Source organism: Dendrobates tinctorius, unplaced genomic scaffold (genome assembly GCF_039654945.1).
Source record: "Dendrobates tinctorius isolate UK_male_01 unplaced genomic scaffold, ASM3965494v1 ptg000149l, whole genome shotgun sequence".
Lineage (NCBI taxonomy): Eukaryota > Metazoa > Chordata > Amphibia > Anura > Dendrobatidae > Dendrobates > Dendrobates tinctorius.
Window position 1 is genome coordinate 502,363 of NW_027361816.1, and position 17,814 is coordinate 520,176.

The following is a 17,814-nucleotide window of genomic DNA, read 5'->3' on the forward strand; positions in this document are numbered from 1 at the left end:
GGAGACGCAGGAGTTCATGTGTTCAATAGACATTCAAGATGCCTATCTACATGTTCCCATCTTTCCCGGGCATCAGAGAGTCCTGTGTTTTGCGATTCACCAGGACCACTACCAGTTAGTTGCACTGCCGTTCGGTCTCGCCACCGCACCCAGAGTTTTTACAAAGATCATGGCGGCGTTGATGGCCTTGTTGAGGATCAGAGGTCTCGTTCTTTTTCCATACCTCGACGACATTCTGATCAAAGCTCCGTCTTTTCACCAGGCTCTCCAAAATCTTACCATCGTCCTCGACACCCTGTCCAATTTTGGGTGGCTCGTCAACAAAAAGAAGTCCTGCCTTGTTCCAACACAACGTCTGGTGTTTCTGGGCCTATTGTTCGACACTCGTCGATCGAGGGTTTTTCTCCCAGAGGAGAAGATAGTTTCTCTGCAGCGAGATGTACGATCGCTGCAGACCACACGACTTCCATCTCTCTGGACAACCATGAAAGTTCTAGGAAAGATGGTGGCGTCGGCAGAAGCGATTCCCTTTGCTCAATTTCACTCCAGAACCCTCCAACAGGCCATCCTGTCTCGGTGGAGCAGGTCTGTTCTTTCCCTGGATCGTCCAATTCGCCTTTCATACCAGGTCAGGCAGTCCCTCATTTGGTGGCGGACGTCACCTCTCATTGCCCTAGGACGGTCATTCCTTCTCATTCACTGGCAGATTGTGACAACGGATGCCAGCCTCCTCGGCTGGGGGGGCAGTATTTCGCAATCACACTGTTCAGGGTCGGTGGTCGACTAGAGACAGCTCTGCCGATCAACGTCGTCGAGATACGGGCGATCTATCTGTCTCTCGTTCACTGGGAGAGACTTCTCAGGGGCCTGCCAATCCGTATTCAGACAGACTGCCACAGCGGTGGCAGATATCAACCACCAGGGGGGGACACGGAGTGCCTCAGCCCTAGCGGAAGTGTCCAAAATTCTTCACTCGGCAGAGGTTTCAGTTCCAACAATATCCGCGGTGCACATTCCCGGCATGGACAACTGGGCCGCCGATTTTCTCAGCCGCGGGGGTCCCGCGGCGGGAGAGTGGTCCTTACATCCGGATGTATTTCATCAGCTTTGCCGTCGTTGGGGAACTCCGGACGTTGACCTGCTGGCGTCTCGCCTCAACAGGAAAGTCCCACAGTTTGTATCCAGGGCTCGAGATCCTCTCGCCATGGGCGCCGACGCTCTGACCATTCCTTGGTCTTAGTTCGAGCTCCCCTACCTGTTCCCTCCCCTTCCCCTTGTTCCCAAGCTGTTGAAGAGAATCAAAGCAGAAGGAAATCCAGTCATCCTCATCGCCCGAATTGGCCCAGAAGGTCTTGGTTCGTGGACATCGTCAACCTTCTCGCGGACGCCCCCTGGGAGCTTCCAGACAGGGCAGATCTGCTGTCTCAGGGCCCGATTTGCCACCTCAATTCTCGGCCGCTCAATTTGACGGCGTGGTTATTGAGACCAAGGTTTTGAAACGATCAGGTTTTTCTGATCGGGTTATTCATACCATGATCCGGGCCAGAAAGCCTATTTCACTTGGTGTGAGGCCAATAACATTCCGCCCATGTAATTTCCTCTCCCTTCTGTCCTGGCGTTTCTTCAGGCAGGCCTTGATGTGGGCCTTGCCCTCAGCTCTTTAAAAGGTCAAGTCTCGGCGCTATCCATTTTGTTCCAGAAGACATTGGCCTCCCGTCCTCAGGTCAAGACCTTCCTTCAGGGAGTGGCTCATGCGGCTCCTCCTACCCGTACATCCATTGGATCGTAATCTGGTTCTCGAGGTTCTGCAAGGTCCTCCCTTTGAACCTCTCAGGGAAGTTTCCCTATCTCTCCTTTCATGGAAAGTAGCCTTCCTAGTAGCCGTCACCTCCATCCGGCGCGTGTCGGAATTGGCGGCCCTTTCTTGTCGTTCCCCTTTCTTGGTGCTCCACCAGGACAAGGTAGTTCTACGGACTCCGCCTTCTTTCCTTCCTAACGTGGTGTCCACTTTCCACCTGAATGAGGATATTGTTCTCCCGTCCTCTTGTCCGGGTCCAACTCGCCCTCGGGAGCGCTCCTTGAACAAGCTGGACTTGGTCAGGGCAATGAAGGTCTACCTAGCTAGAATGACTCGTTTGAGGAAGTCAGACTCTCTTTTCATCATTCCAGATGGGGCGCGGAAAGGTCAGCCGGCCTCCAAAGCTACTATTGCTCCCTGGATCAAGTCGGCAATTTTGGATGCCTACCGGATCAAGCATCGAGTGGCCCTTCCGGGAATTAGAGCTCACTCTACCCGGGCAGTGGGTGCCTCATGGGCTGTGCGCCACAGAGCTTCCGCACTGCAACTTTGCAAAGCTGCAACCTGGTCATCTGTTCACACGTTTGTGACATTCTACAAGGTCCACACCTACGCTTCGGCGGATGCCAGCCTAGGTAGAAGGATCCTGCAGGCAGCGGTGGTGAGTCCGCTGGCCTGATGGAAGTTTGTTTTCCCTCCCCAGGGACTGCTTTGGGACGTCCCATGGTCTCTGTGTCCCCCAATGAAGCGATAGAGAAAACAGGATTTTTGGGTTGCTTACCGTAAAATCTGTTTCTCGGAGCCTTCATTGGGGGACACAGCACCCTCCCATGTTCTACAACTCCTGTTCTTATGATGTTGGTTATGTACAGTTGAGTTGTCTGTTCTGTTTCAATCTATTCTGTTACTTCTCCTACTGCTTTCTCACTAACTGAGGAAATTCCTGCCGGTTGGTGGGGTGTATACTGCGGAGGAGAAGCTAACCTTTTTTTGTGCATAGTGTCAGCCTCCTAGTGGCAGCAGCATACACCCATGGTCTCTGTGTCCCCCAATGAAGGCTCCGAGAAACAGATTTTACGGTAAGCAACCCAAAAATCCTGTTTTTTTGAGCACACCGATAACACTCGGTTAGCACACAAGCATGCTCAGATAACCTCTTATCGGAGCACGCTTGCTCATCACTAGTAGTTGTGGTAATCTGGGCAAGAATGGATCAGAGGATCAGTAAGGGTGGATGTACATTTTCCCTGCAGTTATGGCTGCTGAGGATATTTTTATGCTAGGGAAGTCCCGGGGTTTGGTCTGTGATGTCCATATGCCCTAATAAGAAATATGACAAGGGTTATTGTTGTAAGGTGGCTTCTTCCCTCATTGGGACAGAAGATATGCATCAGTAGTCCTACACGTATGATCTATATTCCCGCTATGCTTGGGTTGCCCACTCATCTGCCTTTTCTGCACACAGGGGACAGTAAACCGTATAACCCCAATAGGAATGGTGGTGGATATCACGAAACGCCTGAACGGTATTGTGCCCACCCTACACCTGGCAGATGTCACTCTGCAACAGCCGGAGAAGAAATACCCGCCTGGGACCAAGATCAAGTGCAGGGTGAGGAAATCACACTTTTGGTCTTTGAGAATTATGGGACTTCTGTGTCACTGATCTATCCTGGTCTCTTACTATTGCGCAGGTCCTAAGTGTGGACCCAGCAGCCAAGAAGTTGATCTTGACCAGGAAGAAAATTCTGATAAATTCGAAGTTGCCAATCGTCACCATCTACCACGATGCGACCCCTGGTCTGGTCACTCACGGCTTTATCTGGTCGGTGAAAAGTTGCGGCTGCATCGTCAGGTTTTATAACAATGTCCAAGGGCTGGCACCGATCATGGAGTTGAGCACCGAGTACATTTCATCACCAGAAGAAGTTTTCTATCAGGGACAGGTAATAGTTTAATAGTTTTTAAGGTTGAAAGTAGACATAAGTGCAATAAGTTTAACTTGTAGCTTAACTTGTTGATCCAGAGGAAGGAAAAAACCCCATGAGGCGGATGCTAATTGCCCCATATTGCCTCTACGTATGGCAATCGGACTAGTTGCCCTGATTAGTGTCCCATCACACTATCTAGTGCCTGTAACCTGTAATATTTATTATATTCGTAAAAAATGCATCCAGACCTCTCCTTGTACTTTATAGTGAATCAACCATTACCACATCATGTGGCAGAGTCCTATAAGAATCACTGATCATGGTTAAACCTTTTTTTCCTCTAGATATACTGTAGATATGACGATGGTGAAATGTCTGTGCTGATGTTAATACCAGAGGAAGCATAGACTCTGCAGTTATGGAGTCAGCAGAACGTTGGTGCCTTTCTGCCCTCTGCGCCTCAGCACTCGCTGACCCCAATGTGTAACTTTACGTGGTCTTCACTTCGTGGCTGAGTTGCTGTGGCTCCTTACTCTTCTCTATAATATCACTCACAAGTGATGGTGGAATATTTGGGAGGGAAGAAATGTCATGTTCTGACTTGATACCAGGGCGGTCCTGTAATAGGAGCTACCAATGTATCAGTGAGCATCCGGAGAGGGACGTATGTTATACATGCGGATGGGACGGATGTTATGATGTTATACACGGGGGGAGGGACGGATGTTATACATGCAGGGAGGGAGAACGGATGTTACGATGTTATACACTGGGGGGAGGGAGGGACGGATGTTATACACTGGGGGGAGGGAGGGATGGATGTTATACACTGGGGGGAAGGAGGGACGGATGTTATACACTGGGGGGAGGGAGGGACGGATGTTATACACTGGGGGGAGGGAGGGACGGATGTTATACACTGGGGGGAGGGAGGGACGGATGTTATACCCTGGGGGGAGGGAGGGACGGATGTTATACCCTGGGGGGAGGGAGGGACGGATGTTATACACTGGGGAGAGGGAGGGACGGATGTTATACACTGGGGGGAGGGAGGGACGGATGTTATACACTGGGGGGAGGACGAATGTTATACACTGGGGGGGCGGGAGGGACGGATGTTAAATACTGGGGGGGCGGGAGGGGCAGATTTTATACACCGGGGGGAGGGACGTATGTTATACACTGGGGGGATGGAGGGAAGGACGGATGTTATACACTGGGGGGGCGGGAGGGATGGATGTTATACATGCTGGGGGGGGAAGGACGGCTGTTTATGATGTTATTCACTGGTGGGGAGGTAGGGACGGACGTTATATGCTGGGGGGGGCAGGAAGGATGGATGTTGTACGCTGGGGGGAAAGGACGGATGTTATGATGTTATACACGGGGGGGACGGATGTTATACATGCGGGGGGTGGGTGATGGCTGTTATGATGTTGTACACGGTGGTGGACGGATGTTATACATATAGTGTATTTTATATTTGTGATATGTATGTGGCTTTGTATCATTTTCAGGTGGTTAAAGTAAGAATTTTGGATTGTAATCCTGAGACAGGGAAACTGCGGCTGTCCTTCAAGATGCTTGATGAGGAGGAGAAAGGAGTGAAGAAATCTAAACCTTTAAAAGAGGTTACACAAACCTGTACAGATGGAAAGGTATTTCTGGCCCAGTATCATCACCGTCTGATGGTTTCTATTGTTATTGCTCCATGTCTATGATGAGGAACGTTCAGATAAACTAAAAACAAGAAATCAAATTATAAATCTTGCCAAGTCTCTTCACATAACTGGCCATTCCTTCAGTGTGGTAAGGAAACAATGGGATTTTATTTGCAGAAACATTTAGGAGTCACACACCCATAGCCATTGCTCAGTATCCCCCTGTACACATGCACTCTCAGTGCATCACACATGAGTGAGGAGTGAAAGTCGAAAGTCGCTACCAAACAGGTCTGGTGGGTTTTATTCCTTGAGAAAAGAACAAAATGATTGGGTGTGTATGAAATCCAATTGCCCCATCTTCCTTGTTCTGACGTCTGCCTTCAGAGGAGAGTCAGGATCTCTCTAGCCAAATTGGATGGTCAGCCTGTTGCACCCAAATCTGTGGGTTCATGCCACCTTTGTTTAAGGTGAATGGCCACATGTATGTTTTCCATCTTTATGAATATAGATAATGGACAGGTTCTGAAGCCATGGGTATTTTAAAAGGGTTATCCCACCGATAACAGGCTAGGCGATTAAGTGCAGGATTATGGGGGATCAACTGATAAAAGGGGTCTTGTATAAATGCACTGATAGTGAGCACGCATGACTTCTGTTCTATACTCATACTCAATGTTTAGGCTGTGGTCACTCATGTACAATAATTGTCCCAAAAACCTAAAGCAATGAATGGAGTTGTGATCACATAGGTACACTACCATTTCATACACACAGGCGACACCACATCCTGTTCTCTTTAAAGGGAATCTGTCAGCGGGTTTTTGCTGTCTCGTCTGAGAGCAGCATGATGTAGGCAAATAGACCCTGAATCCAATGATGTGTCACACAGATTACTGGACACAATTAGAGTTTTACGATTTAGAATGAAACAGAACTGAGAAAGATGTTACCTTATTATGGGCCCCACATAGTACTCCATACGGTATAATGGCCCCACATAGTGCTCCATACAGTGTAGTGGCCCCACATAGTGCTCCATACAGTGTAATGGCCCCACATAGTGCTCCATACAGTATAGTGGGCCTCACATAGTGCTCCATACAGTATAACTGGCCCCACATAGTGCTCCATACAGTGTAACTGGCCCCACATAGTGCTCCATACAGTGTAACTGGCCCCACATAGTGCTCCATACAGTATAGTGGGCCTCACATAGTGCTCCATACAGTATAACTGGCCCCACATAGTGCTCCATACAGTGTAACTGGCCCCACATAGTGCTCCATACAGTGTAACTGGCCCCACATAGTGCTCCATACAGTGTAACTGGCTCCACATAGTGCTCCATACAGTGTAATGGCTCCACATAGTGCTCCATACAGTATAGTGGGCCTCACATAGTGCTCCATACAGTGTAACTGGCCCCACATAGTGCTCCATACAGTGTAACTGGCCCCACATAGTGCTCCATACAGTGTAACTGGCCCCAGTGCTCCATACAGTGTAATGGCCCCACATAGTGCACCATACAGTGTAATGGGCCCCACATAGTGCTCTATACAGTGTAATGGGCCCCACATAGTGCTCCATACAGTGTAGTGGCCCCACATAGTGCTCCATACAGTGTAATGGCCCCACATAGTGCTCCATACAGTGTAATGGCCCCACATAGTGCTCCATACAGTGTAATGGGCTCCACATAGTGCTCCATACAGTATAACGGACCCCACGTAGTGCTCCATACAGTGTAATGGGCCCTGCATAGTGCTCCATACAGTGTAATGGGCCCAACATTTAAAACATAAATACTTACCTCTGCCCGTTAGCGTGCGGCTCTGGTCTCTTCATGGTGTCTTCAGATCCTCTGCACATCTTGGTACAGCGGGCTCGTTGTAATGACTCGTTGCTTTCAACTCTATTGGCATGGCATCTAGGATGCCGATACAGTTGAAAGTGCGATGCCGGGTGTAAGTGCCATGCTGACCTGGAGATCCGCCCGGCGCTGAAATGGGCCACCTCTCATAGACTCCAGAAGTGGCCGATAAGCTAGACTACAAGCTGTACACTGTAGAATTAAACATCCTTTTCTTCCTGAGAATGGAGAGTATTTATTTTACAAGCACTTTGTAATTATACCTACCATATTTACTGTCATGAGATAACTCTGCTGGTGCCCTGCATGATGCCAAGAGCATAGGGATGACTGGAGACTTGTAACTGTATGTGGCCCTGACACCAGTCCCTTGTGGTCTTGCATAGCTTTTTTTGTTATCAACTCTTGCACCTCTTGCTGTTTGCCCATAATACCTCCCTATAGCAGGGATATAAAATTTGGGGTCTTTTCACTGGTTTTAGTTTCCTTCCTATAAAATGTTATCTGTAGGTTCGGGTCACTGTATTATGTATAATTATATTTTTTCTTTTTGTCAGACTGTTGATGTGAAAATTGCAAGTAAGGCAGGTGATGGGCTGAACGTGCTGATTCTGCCCGAGGAAAGTCCTGCATTTCTTCCGAAGACTCATCTGTCTGATCACGTCTCTAATTGTGAGCTGTTGTGGCAATGTTTGCAGGAGGGTGATGAGCTCACCGGACTAATGGGTCTCAGCACCTTAAAAGGCAAAATTGTATCCTTTTCAGTCTTTATGTCCTAATGTTTTTATTTTCAGCCTCGATATTTTCCCATCTTTAGGATTACGGAACTGACAATCCTAGGTGTCGCTGCAGTCTCCTCTATGAAGGAGATGTGAACAGGCAATGCTGCTTAAAGGGATCTGTCAGCAGGTTTTTGCTACCTCCACTGAGAGCAGCATGATGTAGGCAAAGAGACCCTGAATCCAACGATGTGTCACTTAGATTACTGGGTGCCACTGTTCTGACACAATCAGAGCTTTTAGATTTGGAATGAAGCAGAGCTGAGAAAGCTAACCCCACCCCCAACAGGCTCCACATAGAAAGGCCATAGACAGTGAGGTGCTAATCACAGAAGGGGGCGTTGCCGGACTAGTCCAGTAATGTTAATCAAGGTGATAAATCTCTCACAGTTAGTAAACAATCGCGTGCACTTTGACAAGTGACACATCCCTGAATTCTGTGTCTCAGCCTCTATCTCCTGCTGTGTTCAGATTACACAGCAAAACTTACTGACAGATTCCCTTTAAAGGGGTAAATCGTTCGATCTCATGAGTGTGACCTTGGGGTGTCTGGTTTAAATGGAGCCACAATCCCACATGCTCGCCATTGCACTCTTTGTTGTTTGAGACTAATGGATACAGCTAAGTATAGCGCTAGGCTTCAGCATACCCATGGTCAATAATGCAGGTTGTGGCTCAGAAGCGGGACCATGACTTCATTTGATTGGGACGCAACCAAATGCCAATCGCAGGCATGGTAGGTTCACCGCGATCATTAACAAATCACCAGATTTCACTTCAAATTACACAGGAATATAGTATTTCTTAAAGGGAATCCGTGCATGACTGTTGAAACCAAGCACATGCTCTGGATGCTCCTTTGGCATGGACAAACAGTTCAGTGCACCTTCCCACCCACATGTATTCCATCTATCGCCACACCTCTCTGCTTCCAGTATTGTTTGAACTGTCAGTCGATGAAGAGGACGGTGGGGATTGATGGAAAACAGGTGGGAAGGTTGTAATGATCTGTTTGGCCATGCCAAAAGTGCACCGAGCGCCTGTGCTTGGTTTGAGCAGTCATTTTATGTAAAAAAAAAAAAATAAATAAAAATATATATATATATATATATATATATATATATATATATAAAAACTGTGTTCCAAATTATTATGCAAAAAGAGTTTAGGAGTGATAAGGTTAGAATTTTTTTGTTTGTCATTTGAACTCATTGATGGCGATGTGTGTCAGGGCTCTTTATATCACTGAAAGCAATTGCAGATACCTGTGCACATTAGTTTGGCAGGTGTGTCCAAATAAAGGCAAGACAACTTAAGAAGGCTGTTCCACATTATTAAGCAGCCTACATTTTTTCCAAAATGGGAAAGAAAAAGGATGTGTCGGCTGCAGAGAAGCAACAAATTGTGGAGTATTTAGGCCAAGGCATGACTACAATCAACATTGCCAAGACACTTCATCGTGATCATCTCACAATCAAGAAGTATGTAGCTGATTCCCAGCACACACGTGTGCGTGCTGATAAGGAAAAATTGAGGACTCTTTCCAACAGGCAATTGCGTCAGGTTAAAAGAGCAGCTGCAAAAATGCCTCGTCACAGCAGCAGACAAGTTTGTGAAGCTGCTGGTGCCTCCAACGTCCCCAGAACAACAAGATGCAGGGTCCTTCAGAGGTTTGCAGCTGTGCGTAAGCCATCCTGTCGATCACCTCTATCCACTGCGCACAAGCAGAAACGGCTCCAGTGGGCCAAGCGATACATGAAGACTGACTTCCAAACTGTTTTGTTCACCGATGAGTGCCGTGCAACGCTCGATGGTCCAGATGGATGGAGTGGAGATGGCTGGTTGATGGACACCCCATGAAAACACGGCTAAGGCGCCAACAAGGAGGAGGTGGAGTAATGTTTTGGGTTGGAATCATGGGGAGAGAGATTGTCGGCCCCTTTAGGATCCCTGAAGGGGTAAAGATGAACTCCATAATCTATGTGGAGTTTCTAAAACAGCACTTCCTGCCATAGTTCAAGAGGAAGAACCGTGCTTTCCGCAGCAAGATCATTTTCATGCATGATAATGCGCCGTCTCCTGCTGCAAATAACACATCTGCATCTCTGGCTGCTATGGGCATAAAAGAGGACAAACTTATGGTGTGGTCACCATCTTCCCCTGACCTCAACCCCATTGAGAACCTCTGGAGCATCATCAAAAGGAGTGTCTATGATGGCGGGAGGCAGGTCACATCTAAGCAACAGCTCTGGGAGGGTATTCTGTCCACATGCAAAACAATTGACGCACAAACCATCCAAAAACTGACAAATTCAATGGACGAGAGAGTTCAGAAGCTTCTTTCCAACAAGGGGTCCTATGTGCAAATGTAACATCACCTAGAATAAAGTTTTGACTTGAAAACTGATTTCATTTTGTAATAAGCTGATAATGCTTATAATTTCACAATTGACCATTTTTTTGTTCAAAAAAAAAATATAAAGGTTGAAAACTCTGCTGTGCATAATAATTTGGAACATGCATTTTGAGTGTTTATTATTTTTAAAAATATACTGTGTTCATAGGCAGTTTGTTCAAAAGCATTGCAATTATACTAGAATATTAGATGACTGGAAAATAACAATGACTGCAATTCATATAGGTAATTTAGAGAAAATATGAGGAAATATTTTTTTGCATAATAATTTGGAACAGTGTGTGTGTGTGAATATATAGTTTTGATGTATCGTAGATTTTTGTGGGCAAGGTTTCAGTAAAACTTTTTTTCATTAATTGAAATCTCTGGTGCTTGTAAGGATGAGTCCAGTGGGCAACACTACTAGTGATTGACAGTCTTCCCTGTATGACTGTGCATGCAAAGAGAGCTGTCAATCACTAGTAGGACCGCCCACTGGACTCCTATGAATATAAACACCAGGCACTGAATCTTTTCCAACAAACCTATCTATCATTCTGCTCGGCTTCTCCTCGTGTGTACCATGATGTCCACAGACTGGACTTACATGTACAACGTGACCGGTTCCCTTTAAATAACGGCTCTCCAGCATGTCTATTGACACCTCTTGATCTTGGTGAATCCTTTACTAAAACCTTCAGATACTGACCAGGAAACCTGCCCTCATCTCGTTCATGGAAAAGGAGCAGGGCGCCAAGGAGTTTTCTGACTTGCAGATTGGGATGCTGTTCACTGGATTTGTGAAGAATATAATGCCGTATGGAGTCTTCGTGGAGCTCCCGTGTGGACTCGTCGGTCTAGTCCCATTATCGGTACGTCTGTTGCTGCAACATGGCGGCCATATTGGTTGTCACTCTAAAAAAAAAAAAACTATAACGAAGAGATTGGACAAGTCTGCTTTTTTGGTAGTTTGTTGTAATTGGGCCCTTTTGGCCACAAAAGGGGCGAAAATGTAGTAATTGTTATAGAAGCTTAGTAGTACTACCTCTTCTCGCTCCGCACCGTCCACTGTAGGAGACGACTATGCTATACGGCACCCTGCCGTCTGCTACAGCCATGATCGGACCCCGCTTCTATCTTGGCTATTGAACCGTACCACTCACACAATGTGTTACAGAAAAAGCCCCCTTCCTCTAACTCCTTATCTAGACTGTGCAAATGTATAAACGCACCGCGCAGGGTAAGAGGTTTCGCTGAAATAAATTCCAACTTGCTTGGGGCCAGTAGTTTTCTGTCTCAAACACTGATTTCCCGCAAGAGAAAGCGGGATCCAACTTGTCAAAATGGTTACCTAAATCGAAAGAAACGGATGGCACTCACCGGATAAAAAAACTTCTTTATTCCAATTCTTTAAAACATCGGCGATGGGAGCAGGAGTGGAATGGACGACAGCCGTTTCGCACTGCAGTGGCGCTTCCGCTGATCCCTGGTCAATTTGGATTGATTGAATTAAGGTCAACCCGTTTAACATCAACTGCAGTTTTTGCGATGTACTCGGTAACAATTTTTGGTGTTTTATTATTGTTTAGGGTTTTTATTTCATTTTTTTCGCATTTTGTAAATTGGTTATGAACACATAGCAGCTTCTTTGCACTATTTTCCGTGGTTTTGGGAGAAAGGGAGGCAATGTAGCAAGCAGCAACCTGTGAAGACAAGATGGGCCTGGAAAGATATAATTTTTCTTTCTGCATTTTTCTTTTTTTTTTTCTTTTCCAATAATTTGTGGCAATAGAAAATAAGCGACAAGTTTGTGACGAACGTCAACGACCATTTTACTGTGGGCCAGACGGTGGTGGCCGAGGTGACAAACATTGACGAGGAGAAGAAACGTTTCCTGCTGACCCTGAAGATGTCTCGATGTGCCCCCGATGACCGCTCGGCCGAGAGCTTTGCACGTCTGAGCCGGTGTATGAAGGAGATTCAGCTCTCGAGGAGTCTTCTTGCCAGACATGGTACGATTCTTTGCCAATGATGACTGAATTGCCGGTTAATATTTTAGCCTCTTTACTGATTGATCCTAAGATTTGTGATTGTACAACATAAATATAATTCCTAGGATTAGGTACATGGCGGTTACCGTGACATGTAAAAGTTTGGGCACCCCTTTGTCAAAATTACTGTTATTGTGACGAGTTGCACTTTTGAACGACACCATTGGTTTTAACATATCGTGTACTGTAAAACAGGGAAAAAAATTCTAAGTGCGGTGAAATTGCAATGAAAGTGCAACCTCACCGGTATTTTTTTTTTTTTTTCTACCATGTTCACAAAATGCTAAAACTGACCTGCCATTATGATTCTCCAGGTCATTACGAGTTCATAGACACCAAACATGTCTAGGTTGTTTTTTATTTAAGTGGTGAAAAAAAATTCCAAATTCTTGTTAAAGAAAAAAAAAAAAGCGATCAGGTTAATTCTTTTTTTATATTGATAGATCGGGCGATTCTAAATGCGGCGATACCAAATAAGTGTATGTTTTGATTTTTTTTTTTTTGAATGGGGCGAAAGGGGGTGATTTGAACTTTTAGATGTTTGTAATATTTTTAAATGATTCGTTTTACTTTTGGAATGCTTCAATAGTCTGCATGGGAGACTAGAAGCTGCTATAACCCCATCTCCTTTATTACATACAGGTGATGATCAGATCACCTCTATGTAGCAGAATTGCTCACTTCCTATGAGTGCCGACCGAGTTAAATGCCGCTGTCAGAGATTGACAGCGGCTTTTAATGGGTTAATAACCACGGGTGGATTGCGATTCCACCCGCGGCTGTTAGAGGCACATGTCAGCTATTCAAAACAGCTGACGTGCTGAAACGGATGTAGGCTCAGCGCCGGAGCCCACATCAAAGGGAGGGAGTCCGACATCGGCGTACTATTACGCCTGATGTCGGAAAGGGATTAAAATTACAAAGGAAAGTGGACAATGCAACATTTTGGGCACCCTTGGAGATTTGAGTGCTCAAATTACTTTGACCAAGGTTTCAGACTGTAATTAGCCTGATAGGGTTATGGCTTGTTCATTATCGTAGTTAGGAAAGGCCAGTTGATGCAAATTTCCCAGCTTTAGAAAAACTCAGCCTTCTCTAACGTTGTGCCGAAAAAAAAAAAAAAGCAGCCATGGGATCTCCTAAGCAGCTGCTTGGCACTCTGAAAATGAAAATGGTGGAGGCCCACAAAACAGGAGAAGGCTATAAGCCGATAGTAAAGCTTTTTCAAGTTGCCTTTTCCTCATTTTGAAATGTAATTATGAAATGACAGTTATCAGGAATAGTGGAGTAACTTTGTCCAGGGTTGCCCAAACCTTTACATGCCACTGTATGTAGCCATTGTTATAACCTATGCAAAAAAAAAACTTGTATTCCCAAGAAAATAATGGTGTTGAAGCATCTTCTAGAACCCTACATTATTGTTCCTCTCTCGCGCTTTCTGGAAATGTATAGAAGTGCCATCACCTAATCCATATGCTGCGTCCTTACAGTCTGACATTTCGGCACTCATTTGAATACTCTGTTTTGTGTAAATTTTCCTGGATGAGTAACAGGTTCCGCACACCGTTCTAAGTGAAGATGCTCCAGTACTATATTATTACATTATAGCCCTGTATTAAAAAGTCATGGAGGGTAAATCTTGTTGCATCTGTGACCCCTTTTTTAACACTTTCTGGTCTTCCTCTTGCTTAATTAGGGCATCTGGAGGATGGTGATAATCTTTATTCCCTAGTCCCGGGGAAGAAACTGACCCTCATTGTTGACGCCGTGGAAGAGGATGGTTCAGTTCTGTTTGGTGTCGGCAAAGTATCTGGAGCTCAGAAAATAACAGCAGCTCAACATGAGAATAAAGGTAAAACCTTTCAGCTAATGAATGTAATGAAAATTTAAAGGGATTTTCCAGTTTTCGGAAAACCCCTTCTACTCCGGCTGAGGCGCTGAGTCTCCACCTCTGCTCCCGCTGTTTGTCTACACAGCTGGAGTCAAGTTGTCAGTATTGAAGCCAGTTGGTGAGCTCAGCGGTTCTTCCCCGAGCTGATGGCAAAAGCCGCTGAGCTCACTGATTGGCTGCAGTGCTTTTGACATGTCATTAGCGCTGCAGGCAATAACAGACACTGTTTCCTTTTAAGCATTCAGGGACGATCTATAGGAAGGTCTTTATTGTTCACACTTATTGGAGGATGCATGGAATCCTTTAGAATCGTTTTGCATCTTGTCTCCTTCACTGCACTCCGGGCAGAACACTGGCCGATGCCAATGGAACGACAAACAGTAGATATTGCACATTTATCTTATTGATTAGACTCGGACATGTGCACAATACCTGTGGGTTGCGCGACTAACACCCCGGAGATCGTCCTATCTGGTGTGAAGAATCAACCTCCTCAACACTATGGGCAGAAATAAGATCACCTGCACAACTCATCTACCCCGCTGCTACTACTTTGCGTGTTGTGGTCTTGTTACTGTTAGTACAGCTCTATTTCATAGGTGCAATCATATTTTGTCATGTCTTTCATTGCAGCAAAAAGTTTGGTGGCTGGACAAAAAGCCAAAGTTGTGGTTCTACACGTTGATCTCCTTAAGTCCCACCTTCACGTCTCTGTGGATGAAACACTGATGATAAAACCAAAATACACAGTAAGTGCTTGTACAAGTCCTGGTTATTGTATCCTCAGCCAATTATGATCTCCCCATAAATTTGCACTGATTTTTCAATCTATATAGTTTACATTTCCAAAATCCCGATGGCCCTTTCCACTTCTGCTGGTAGAAGTTTCGAGTCCACATCCATTCTTAAGTAGCAATGAATGGTGATTGGTTTCGGACTAGGCAGAGACCACTCCTAGACACCTAGTTGCTAATATTCAGGAAAACAAAGCAAAAAGACTCTGCTAATTTAACTGAAGTTCCTATAAGGGGGAGAGTATTGGTTTACTACCGGGAGGATTCCCATCTCTGTATATTGCCAGGATATAACCTAGTTTAATAGTGGCTATTAGTTTGATTGATAGGACCCCCCCCCCCCCCCCCCCAACTGATCCTAAAAATGAGAAGATCATAGCCCTGCGTCCTCTTTTTTCCTTTGCACAGGGGCAGCGCTGGAAGCCACCGTGTTATGGGCATGCAGTGCTGATGTGGTGCTGTGGCCCCTCCAGTGTTCGGATCATTGGGGGTCCCAGAGGTTGGACTTGCTCAGTAATTACTAAACTCTAGTAGTATTTCATCACAGATAGGCATACCCCTTCAAATTAAGAGGCAACACTCAGTAGGGAAAAAAAATGTGCAGATTGCCTTCCCTCTGTACAGAATAGCGACTCAAGTACAGGCAGCTGTTTCAGGGCTCTTGCCACTCATCAGGACAGAGCAGGGTACTTTTTAGCTGGGCGATGTGTTAGATCAGATTTTCTGTTAATCCTTTATACAGAATTGTGCACCTGACATCATTTTTTTTTTTTTTTTTTAATTGTACTAGGTTACTGCCGATTCAGCGCATTCTGCGGTCGTGCACCACGTGGCAGAAGAATTTGTTGTTGTGTCCTTAGAAGGTTCCTCTCATCTTGCCGCTGTCCCACTTGCATGTCACTACAATAACACCTTTCAGTTTGACTCAGAAAAGTTCCATGTTGGACAGAAAATCAACGTGATGATGAAGAGTACGAGTCTTGATGAATATGGCCTCCTGCTCGCTGTCCAAAATACCAGTAGATCAGTGAAGCCAATCAAGCCCCTTGTGAAGGAGAAGCCGGTGATTGGGGAACTGGTCACAGGGACTGTGAAAAGTGTGAAGCCTAGTAATGTAATGGTTTCTATTGATGGCAATCTAGTGGGGGCGATCCATGCCTCTCAGATATTGGAAGATGCAGCAGATGGCGTCTTCCCTACACTCACACTGAAGATTAAACAAAGAGTCACCTGTCGAGTAATTGGAGGACGAGATGTCAAGACGCATCGGTAAGGGTTGATGTTTCCACCACGGCTCAGCCATTCGGTGCCATCCTCTTTTATTGCTTTTAAGTATCTCTGAACCATTTTCCTAATTCCATCCATTGTGTCACCATACCTGGAAGGTAGGATTTTTTATTTTTCTTCGATAGCATTAGTAGGGGTACAGTACTGTGGCCTGCCACTAGGTGGAAAAAAGGGTTGGCTGTGCCCTTTCCTTAGACACCTCCCAGGAGGGGTAGAGGCATTTTTTTACCGATTTACCACCCCATACCACATCTGTGGCAGAATGCTGGGGTAAATATGTAAAGCAACCGTTAAAAATGGAAGGAAAGGTAAATATTGTGCCAACCCTCCCTCGTTTACCATATCTCTCTCCTATTTCTTATTACTAGGGTCACTATGGAGGCACAAGCTTTCACTTGTCCTGGTTCCCAACCCTCCTGCGTCCTCTTGCTATTCAGGGTCCCCCATTCCTCCTCTCCTTACTTGAGCTCAGCTTCTGGCATAGCTGTGGAGGCATCAAGGAAGGGTGAAGGATCTTCTGTGAGCTGGATCCTGTTATCTTTAGCAAGACTCTTCTTAGTAAGGTTTATCCTTGCACTTACCAACAAAAGCGAACTGTTATGAGCTACCTGGCATCCAAACTGTGAATGGTTGTACTCTTAGGGTATGTGCACACAGGGTTATTGAGGAGGTCAAAAGTAGTTTTACGATAGAAATGAATAGGAAGAATCTTTCAAGTGCGTTTTTATTTTCTGGCGACTTTTGGAGCAAACCCGCTCCAAAAGGCACCTCAAAAAAAGTCCATGTACACATGGCCGTAGGAACTTGTCCTTCTCCAGTTTAGACCGAAGTCTAGTCTCTCTGGTGGGAAAGTTTTCTGTCCTTTTCACCCTCCTTCAGTGCATCTGACTTTGTGAAGCTGGACTAAGCTTCCTCAGGGGCTCTGTGCTTATACCCTTCCAGTTTCTTCTGGATTGTTGGCATCCCCCTATTCCTTTTGTGCTCACAATTCTAATTCTTTTGCTCTGCTGAGTTTTTCAGACTCCATTCCTGGACCATCACGGCTATTTGCAGATTGTCTATGCTAGCTGGTCTCTATTGCATATGCAGCTTCCTTACCCTTCCTCAATACGGGGTGATCTTTCTTACCTATTCCGCCATCTTTTTTCCTAAGTGTTCTTTTCACATTCCAACAAACTTGCTCCTTTGCTCCTTAGCCTCTTCTTCTTCTTCTTCTTCTTCTTCTTCTTCTTCTTCTTCTTCCCATTTTCATTAGTGTTCCCTTTGCTGCCCTGACTGGTCTGGACTAGTAGCAGCATGGTGTCCCAGCATTTCGCTTCTCCGCTTTCCAGAGCAGATTGAGGAATGGCAA

At 45.7% G+C, this 17,814-nt stretch overlaps 1 protein-coding gene across 2 annotated transcripts in view; it reads left to right on the forward strand.

Annotated features, from left to right (window-relative positions):
• The window catches only part of PDCD11 (programmed cell death 11), an 84,141-nt gene that overhangs the window by 36,842 nt on the left and 29,485 nt on the right, over nucleotides 1-17,814 (forward strand). For both annotated transcript variants that reach the window (XM_073546565.1, XM_073546566.1), the window contains 9 exons: nucleotides 3,264-3,410; nucleotides 3,493-3,744; nucleotides 5,247-5,387; nucleotides 7,824-8,018; nucleotides 11,142-11,312; nucleotides 12,233-12,452; nucleotides 14,188-14,343; nucleotides 15,016-15,131; nucleotides 15,967-16,445. In XM_073546565.1, coding sequence (XP_073402666.1) covers nucleotides 3,264-3,410; nucleotides 3,493-3,744; nucleotides 5,247-5,387; nucleotides 7,824-8,018; nucleotides 11,142-11,312; nucleotides 12,233-12,452; nucleotides 14,188-14,343; nucleotides 15,016-15,131; nucleotides 15,967-16,445 — 1,877 coding nt within the window. The remainder of the gene's footprint in view (nucleotides 1-3,263; nucleotides 3,411-3,492; nucleotides 3,745-5,246; nucleotides 5,388-7,823; nucleotides 8,019-11,141; nucleotides 11,313-12,232; nucleotides 12,453-14,187; nucleotides 14,344-15,015; nucleotides 15,132-15,966; nucleotides 16,446-17,814) is intronic.